Source organism: Labrus bergylta, chromosome 8 (assembly GCF_963930695.1).
Source record: "Labrus bergylta chromosome 8, fLabBer1.1, whole genome shotgun sequence".
NCBI classification, from domain to species: Eukaryota; Metazoa; Chordata; class Actinopteri; order Labriformes; family Labridae; genus Labrus; species Labrus bergylta.
This window is the reverse complement of record NC_089202.1, coordinates 28701681-28710484: the sequence shown is the minus strand read 5'-3', so window position 1 is coordinate 28710484 and position 8804 is coordinate 28701681. Positions and strand designations below refer to the sequence as shown.

At 40.9% G+C, this 8804-nt stretch overlaps 1 protein-coding gene across 1 annotated transcript; it reads right to left on the bottom strand.

Moving 5' to 3' along the window:
* Positions 1 to 1314: 1314 nt before the first annotated feature.
* LOC110000814 (alpha-N-acetylgalactosaminidase) lies at positions 1315 to 8060 on the bottom strand. The gene is made up of 9 exons (XM_020656174.3): positions 7887 to 8060; positions 6357 to 6519; positions 5458 to 5598; positions 4322 to 4533; positions 4122 to 4216; positions 3832 to 3993; positions 2507 to 2704; positions 2274 to 2414; positions 1315 to 1674 (listed from the first exon to the last, which is right to left on the bottom strand). Exons 2-9 carry the CDS (start codon positions 6515 to 6517, stop codon positions 1465 to 1467), a joined length of 1320 nt encoding a protein of 439 aa, XP_020511830.2. The 5' UTR covers positions 6518 to 6519; positions 7887 to 8060; the 3' UTR covers positions 1315 to 1464.
* Positions 8061 to 8804: the final 744 nt, after the last annotated feature.

The window sequence follows — 8804 nt, the reverse complement described above, 5'->3', positions numbered from 1 at the left end:
AGCTACGCTTAAAACAATGGATAACACGTATCGTTTTCAAAATCAAAACGGAGCTTTTCAAAATAAATTCTGATGTGCCCGTGATGACAATAACTAATCAGACATATTTTGTTTTTTTGTACCAGGCTGTAAACATGTTTATTTATGATGTAAAAATGTATTTTTTGCCTGTTGTGTGTATGTCACTTCCTGTGTTCCTAGAGCCAGCCTCTAGTGGACACTCGACGAACTGCAGGCTTCATTTTTCAAACCCGGAGTTAAGTAGTAACCAAGTAATCCTTAGCTGCATGGCGTCTGCATGCATATTCACTGTTGATCAGGTTCATCATTTATTACTTTTAAATGATTATTGACTGTTGATCAGTATTTGTAATCAGTTTTTGATTGATCAGTTTTTGTATTAATGGTGTGTTTCTGCTCTCTACTGTGTCATCTGAGCGTGTGCGAGCGCTCACATCTGAAGGACACGTGTTGGACTCTCAGCGTGTCTCTCTCTGTGGAGTCATCCGTGAGTGATGGCTGCTGGCACAGGGGGGCGCTGACCCGGGCCGTCCAAAGAGGCGCTGTGTGGGAAAGACGTGGGTGGACATGGACCGGCTCCTCTGCTGACCAGATCTTCGATCAGAGGAAACACTGGAGTCAGGTTGGGGGGTCAGAGGGGGAGGGAGGGGGAGGGGTTCCTTTACTGTGTTTATCAATCAAGTGGAGCAGCAGGGTTCATTTTACAGTGTCCAGTCTGCAGCGCCCCCCTGTGGAAAGACTCAGTAGAACACAGACTGAACCTGCTGGTTACAAGTTCATTGACGATGAAGAAGTTTTGATTGGCACTTAATATTCATATCATCTCTATTTTCACACTTATCAAGAGACATCGTTTACTGAAATACCATAGGAGTCAATCCTGGAGCATTTTTGAGCAGTTTGTTTTGCTGTAAATAAACATTTTAATTTGGCCACAAATTTGAGATTAAAAACATTTACAGTAGATCCACTTCTACAAATGTTTCAGGAACAGAGTTCACTTGTTTTTTTTTTTTTAAATATAATCTTAATCTTTGAACTGTCATGACCTGTTTTATGCAGGTTTCACTTAAATTGTCATGTTGTTTTTCTCATATCGTATGACATCAGATCATGTAAATGTATGAAGTTTGTTTTATCGATTTGAACCTTCTTCAGGTAAAACAGATGAAAAGAGGAATGAGTTTATATTTATATCACAGATTTGATTTAACACCTCTCACTCTGTCGAAAACACAACTGAAACATTTCCCCTGAATGAGACGTTTAAATGAATAACATGAAGACTCAGGAAATGTTTTATTTATTTATTGTAAATGAATAATTAATTACAGTTTATAAAAGACATTAGCGAGGTTTGTTTCTGAAGAACACACAGCAGTGCGCTCGTCTTCAGTCAGTAATTGAAATGATAAACACATGGTCTGTTTTCAGTCAGTCAGTTTATAACACAGTGAGACGTCCAATAGAAGATTTGTGCAGTCTGAACTCGGAGTCCAGCTCTCTGTGGGGGGCCGGGTCTGACCTGGTTTGTGAGGACGGCTCTTCAGGTGAGACGTACCACATGACCACACCTGAAGGGTTGATGGAGACGGAGAACTTTGAGGTGGAGTTCAGACCGGTCCGGGTGGAGCCCGAGAACACATCGTAGACCTGAGACAGAGACCAGAGCGGGTTTCAGTGACAACAGAGAAGGTGACCAGAATTAAATGACCTAATGATTTCATGATTTGAAGAGTTACTGATATGACAATTCAATGATTTTAAATTTTGATATTTTAATAATTAAATGATTTAATAAGTTAACAGTCTAATGATTTGATAATTTACCTATTGGATGATTCATTGATATGACAATTTAATGATTCAAGGATTGGATGATTTAATTATTCAATGATTTAACGATTGATTTATTTGTTGAGTCAGTGATTTGATGATTTAATGTTTTAATTCATTGATGATTTGATCAAAAATTTTAACAATTTGATAGTTGATGTTTCAATTCAATGATTTCATGAATCCATGATTTGATAATTCATGGATTGAATTATTTGATGATTTAATAATTCAATGATTTGATGATTTAGAGGTTCAATGACTCATTCATCTGATGATTTTATGACGATCTTCTGTTCCAAACACCAATACCAGAGCAGCAGCTTCAGTTTTTTGGTCTTTTTGCTTTTATTAGATAGGACAACATATTTCCGTATAAAGTCACTCCGCAGAATAAAAGACGGAGGGGGACTGACCTGATAGCTTCCAGCTTCATAGTTGAGTTTGGACAGATAGGTGTGGTACAGGTAAGGCATGTCTGTCCTCCGACTCAGGAACACCAGAGCACTGCAAGAGCTAGAGAGTGGCCTCCAGTACACGTCGATCCCACTCTTCTTCTGTTTGATAAAAACATGAGTTCATGTGTTTATATGTGTATTTAAAAGTGTGTCCTCTATTTACTGCTGTGCTGTCGGGTGTTGGGTCTGACCTGCAGCAGGCGGCGCCCCTGGACGCCCATTGGGTCCTGATTGATGCTGATGGCCACCTTGTTCTGCAGGATCGCCCTCATGTTGGGGTCAAGGTTCCTGAGGTCGTTGGACATGATGAGAGGAGACGCCATGACGGCCCACAGAGCCATCTGAGAGCGAGCCTGGTCCACACTGAGACCAAAGTTACCGATGATCAGCTGAGGACAGGCAGACAGACAGACACAAGACAGACAGACAGACAGGCAGAGAGACAGACAGAGAAAGCACATGAAGAGATATTACAGAGAGGGTCATCTACAAGCAGCAACAATCAGGTTTAAGAAATTGCGTCAGCACTGAAGAACCAAAAACTGCAGTTCCTCCAGTGTCCACTTGAGGCTGTTTCCAAAAGTGAGTCAATCCCCATAAAGCCCAATGTTAAAAACTTCATAGCAGGAATACAAATGTTTACAGCCTAAAAACTTTTCTCATTTACATTCAAGACAACTGTGCTTGAAGTTGTCTTAAAGTGGGGATCTATGCTTACAGTAATGTATAATTAGGGGCGTGGCCTAGTTGAGTGACCGGTGGGAGCTGCTAGCTGTCTACTTGGTGTCACTTCAGCTAATTCAGTCACTGAACATCACCTCAGGGCTGCCATGCTTGTAGAGTTGAAGCCTTTTGGAGCTTTTTTTCCATACTTACTTTATATGTTAGCATTACTCAACATATTTTCCCTCACTGATCTCCAGCTCCACCCTCATTTCCAAATATGGTAATCTCTACTATAACAAAGGGGGCATGTATGAACATGTCTGTATGAAGGTGTGTGCGCGTGTCGTTGTGTGAAAGGTGATTGTTGTCGGGGAGGGGATAGGGGGTTGGTGGATGTTGAAATGGTTTCAGACTGGAGCTTGACTGCTGGTAGTATGGTGGAATCAGGGGTTGAGAATGCTGAACCGATGAGGTCTTTCTGGCCAGGTAACCACATTGGCAGTCTCCAGGCCGCTATAGGGGGGAGCCTGCCAGCTGTATGTGTGCACATGCTGGTGGGGAGTCACCAGACCCCCTATGAAAACTTTAACTCAACAGCAAAAACCCAAAACTCAAGGCTTGAAAAAAGGCAGTTAATGGAATATTTTAACAATAATATAGAGGACATGCTTCGCCTAATGTTGCAGTGATGTATCTGCTGGAGACCAGTCGAGGTTTGAATCTAAGCAAACTTTAATATGCAGAGAAAAAAACAACAACACTTGGTCATAGTTAAGAAAAATGACTCCTGAGTACCTTGAATATCATCTCTTCTTTTTTTGTTTCCACCAATAAGTCAGACAACACCTACCATGTCCGGGTCATTCCATCGTCCAGGTCCAGCAGCCGGCTGCAGGTCGTCCTGGTTATCAGAGAACCACTGGATAATGTCCTGCACGCTGTCCCACGAGTCCTCGATGTCATCATAGTTCCTCCACAGGTGACAGATTTCCCCCAGCAGAGAGTAGTTCACCTGGAACAGCAAAACATACACTCAGTCACAACAATGCCTAACGGGTAACAATTGTGTTTTCGCACTTCTTTGCTTCAAATTGGTCAAATGTAATTGAGGAAGTGTAAACGCAGACTGCAGACTCTCACATTAGGCGGGAGTCCTCCCAGGTAAGCAGGCCAGCTGCAGGAGTAAACCATGGGTCTACCTGTATCATTCAGAGCTGCAGACATCATGGGGTAACCTAAAGCAGATCAGAGAACACTTCATCCAGAGTCCATCTTCTAATGAAGAATAGCTTCTTATTGAGCTTTTAAAATAAATCTGTGAGTGAGTGGGATGTTCTCACCCAACATCTGCTCCACAGGGTTGGAGTAACAGCCGTCGAACTTCAGGTAGTCGACCCCCCAGCTGGCAAAGGTCTGAGCGTCGATCTGGATCTTATGCAGAGGTGTTCCCGGGAATCCCATGCAGGTGTGCGAGCCCATGTCGGCATAGATCCCCAGCTTCAGCCCGCGGTCATGGACGTACCTCGCCAGTTTGGCAATGCCTCCGGGGAACCTGAAAAGAGAGAGACAGGGATGAGTAGAGATGATCCTGATCCAATTCTTTTAAATCCCTTCTGAAAACGTACTTTTACGTGATGTCGTCTTCTTAATGTCTTCTCTTACTGGTTTTACTATTTTTATCTTCTTACTGTCCTTTTATTTATGCTCTTATCTCGTATTTATGCTCATATCTTAATCTCCTCTTGTGTTTTAACTTGGTAATTTCTTATCTTACTTAGTCTATTTATGTTTCATATTTACTTTTTATTTTATTAATATTATAGTTTTGGGTTTCTTGATCCTTTAACCACTTGTTTCTATTTCTTTTCCTGCTCTTACCTTCTTATTTCTGTTATCTTTTTATTTGCTTTTAGCTCTTTTAGTTTCTTACATCTTTTTAAATCTTTGGTTCCTCTTGGTCTCAGCTCGTGTTGTTGGGTTCTTGTGTTTCCTGGGTTCTTGTGATGGTTCTTGTGATGGTTCTTGTGATGGTTCTTGTGATGGTCGGGTTCTATATGTCTGTTGTGTATCGTGCACTTTGGGTTCTTTTCTGTTGAATTGTATTTAATTATTTTTAGTATTTTGCATTTGTTATGTTCTTGTTGTTGTTTATGTTCTTCTGTGTTTGCTTTAGTGTGTTCTTGTTCTTGCTGTTTGTCAAAGCACTTTGTAAACCTGTGTTTTTAAAAAGGTGCTACATAAATAAAGTTATTACTATTATTATTATTATTATTATTATTACATGCACCTCCTCAAAAATGTAACTACACATCGAAACAACGCAACTGCAAGCCCTGTGATTTGTCTGCAGATGGGGGGGTCGGTAGCTTACACCCAGTTCCCTAAGAATCCTTCACACTGTGCTAGTGCTGCCTCAGATATATCAAACAGACGTATACACACACACACACACACACACACACACACACACACAGACCTGGACGGGTCAGGCTGCAGCCTCCCCTCCTTGTCCCTCTGATCCAACATCCAGCAGTCGTCGATGATCAGGTACTCGTATCCCAGCTCCCTCCATCCGTCCTCAGACAGACGGTCGGCCATGTCTCTGAATAGCGCCTCACTGTGGACACATGAGAGGAAGACACTGTTCAGAACCTACAGTCCCATATAGGCTCTGGTTTCTGAAGTAACTGAAGGACTCACTGAACACTGTTATTGATCATATTCCCTTCGCTTATTTGGGAAATTTTGACTAATGATTCAGATGCATTAACATGTTTTAAATGTTACATTTTAAATGCATTTTGCTGTTAAAGTTACTGTAAGGCACAGAATAACACCTGGAAACACCTGGTTCAGATCACACATGCACAAATCTTTTCTGCAGAAGATGTGTTGGCTTGTTGGTTGAGAATAAAACTATTTTACATTGAAAAGAAGAAAAAACTAACACAGCCTCTTCTAGCTGCATTACAAATCGAAACAGTTCTTTTTGATGTGTTTATTTTCACCTCTAGATGGCACCACAGCAGCATAGAAAACCTGTGATGGCATGAGCCTGACTCATTTTTACTCCTTATGGAAATCCTCCAAACATCAACCAGACTGATGTTCATCTAACATGAAGGCTGTTTAAGTCTGTTAATATCTAAATGTCTCTGTGTTAATAATCGTCTTCTCCTCATTATTTAAAGTCATAGTGAGAATCTCACATTTCATTTTAACCTGCACTGACAGCAGCAAATTAAAATGTAGCCTTGGTGAAGTTTAATGCTGGTGCAGTCTGACAGATAGATAAAGGCTAACAGGTGGACTTTGGTCTGTTTCTAATCTTGTTGGAGATTAAACTTTCATTGTGAGACGCTACAAAGAAAAAACCTGATGCAGTTCTGCAGGTCGTCTATGCAATCTGTGTTACAGCGGAATCGCTCCCACGCCATCCAGCCCATCGGAGGAGTCCCGGCCAGTCCGTTATCCAGACCGTAGGACACAGAGACCAGGAGCAGGACCAAGAGCCCCGACACTGCTGAGGACCCCATCACTGACCGGAGACATAGAAGACAGACTTTATATTATTAGAACATCTTCTAGATACAAAATGAGACTCAGAATTGTCCTGATTTTGTTATATTGTCTATATACTGAATGTCCGGTTTCACTCTTTATTTATGTTTTCAATGTAGTGATGTGAAAAGCAGTTCTTTCCAGTGTACTGAATCAGTTCAGTACTTCTCTACAGCTCTGTCTGTGAATCAGAATTTAATAAACTGAAACACGGCTGAATGTTTAGTTCTGCTCACGATCGTACTGAGAACAGCCGGTGGTGAATAATAAACCAATGAGCTGAGAATTTAGTTGATAAAGTTACAGAGTGCAAACTGAAAGCTGCTAAAACAATCACATTTATTTTCCCTGACCGTTCTGTTCAGTAAGTTCAGTACACAAATCACTCACTGACTGACTGAGAGGAAGAGAGAAGAGGAGCTCTCGTTCAGTTAACGAGCAAAATTGCGAGTCCACACACACACACACACACACACACACACACACACACACACACACACACACACACACACACACACACACACACACACACACACACACACACACACACACACACACACACACACACACACACACACACACACACGCACGCACGCACGCACGCGCACGCGCACACACCTGACTGAAACACGATCGTTAGTAGATGTTAAAACAGTCAGCCGAGTTAAATTTAGTTGGATATAAAAGCCGTTTGTAAACTGACAGCAGATATAAAAAGCATTTTCAACATTTTCGCGACACCTAAATGTTAAATAATATATTTTCTACTTCCTCGACTTTGGAGACATGAGAGGGAGAAGTAGAGACGGGCTTTAGAGACTCAGAGCTCCTGACCGACTCCGTCCTGTTGGTTCAGTCAGTACGTATCACTGACATGAGAGGAGAGGGAGGGCGGGCTTTGAGAGACTCTTACAGTCTGGAGAGAGAGACGAGACCGGAGAGAGGAGAGAGGAGAGAGGAGAGAGCAACTGAAGTCGACTCTTTTCAGGAAGTGATTCAGTTCAGTTCGTTTTGAACGAATCGTTCATGAACGACACATCACTAATTCAATGTTTGCATGTAATTTTAAATTGGGTAAATTTTATTTGTGATAGTAAATATTCTTACTTTTTTTACTGTTTTTTATTTTAACTTTGTTTAATCTCTTAAAGTGAGGTTTTGAGATAAGCCCTCACCTGCACATGTGTTTTATTTTTTTTATTTGTTTAATTTTTCTGTTTGACTCTTCTTTCAAGAAATGTGCAAATAAACTGAACTAAACAGACTGCACAATATCACACGCAGACATGCACATGTGCGCGCACACACACACACACACACACACACACTCTCTCTCTCTCTCACCTGTGAGTCCCTGCAAATCTTTCTGATTCTGTAATAGATGAAATACTGTTGAAGTTATTGTTCTGCCTGTTGTGTGAGCTGCAGCCTCGTCCTCGGATGTTCTCCTTGTGATCTTCTGTGTGCTCTCACACTCTCACACTCTCACAGAGACATGTTTAATATCTTTCTCCTCAATCCTCAGCTCCATTTATCTTCCTGGTTAAGTAAAGTCACGTGACTGCTCTGTGTCACATGACTAAACAGGAAACAGGTTGAAGAAGCAGAGAAGTGAAAGAGGTGTGTTGTAGAGTGTGTGTGTTTTGAACAGCTTGATGTGTGTTCAGTGTGTGTTCATGTTTTACAGTCTGATTTCTAACAGAGTGATGATAATTGAACTGATTAATAACCATAATAACACGTTAGAGCTTTAAACACATCGGCCAAAGTAATAAGTCTGAACTCATAGAAAAATATTTACTTAGTGATAACACTTCTATTGTAAAATTAACATAAATAAATAAGAAATAATATCCAATAATGTTCTGTTCAGATCAGAATATTGAGGATTCATGAAGGTCCGACTTTTGTTTTGAAGGGTTAACATTTTCAATAAAATCAACATGACAGCAGAGATGATAATAACATTTCTGGGCACACACACACTACACACACTTTTTTAATTATCTCAGTCTAACTCTTATTTTGGTTGTCGGGGCTTATTTATATAGAGATTTAATGAAGTCATACACGTCTGTGAACCAATCAAGTATTCAGCAACATTTCAAATATTGGCTGAAAGTAGACGTCCTCTGGACCTGCAGAACAAGTCTTCAGTGATAAGGTCTGACTGTGATGTGTTCACTGTCATCATGTCCTTTCAGGCTTTTACTGAACTTTTACTGAACTCGGTAAATCAGCATTTTCATTTGATGCGCTCCA

What these genes read in the sequence shown, in the direction of transcription:
- LOC110000814 (XM_020656174.3), bottom strand. Translation starts at nt 6,517, where the DNA reads ATGGGGTCCTCAGCAGTGTCGGGGCTCTTGGTCCTGCTCCTGGTCTCT. An exon ending in GATGGAATGACCCGGACATG is followed by an intron (nt 2,705 to 3,831) that starts GTAGGTGTTGTC and finishes GCCTGTCCTCAG; the next exon opens with CTGATCATCGGTAACTTTGG. An exon ending in ATGAAGCTGGAAGCTATCAG is followed by an intron (nt 1,675 to 2,273) that starts GTCAGTCCCCCT and finishes TCTCTGTCTCAG; the next exon opens with GTCTACGATGTGTTCTCGGG.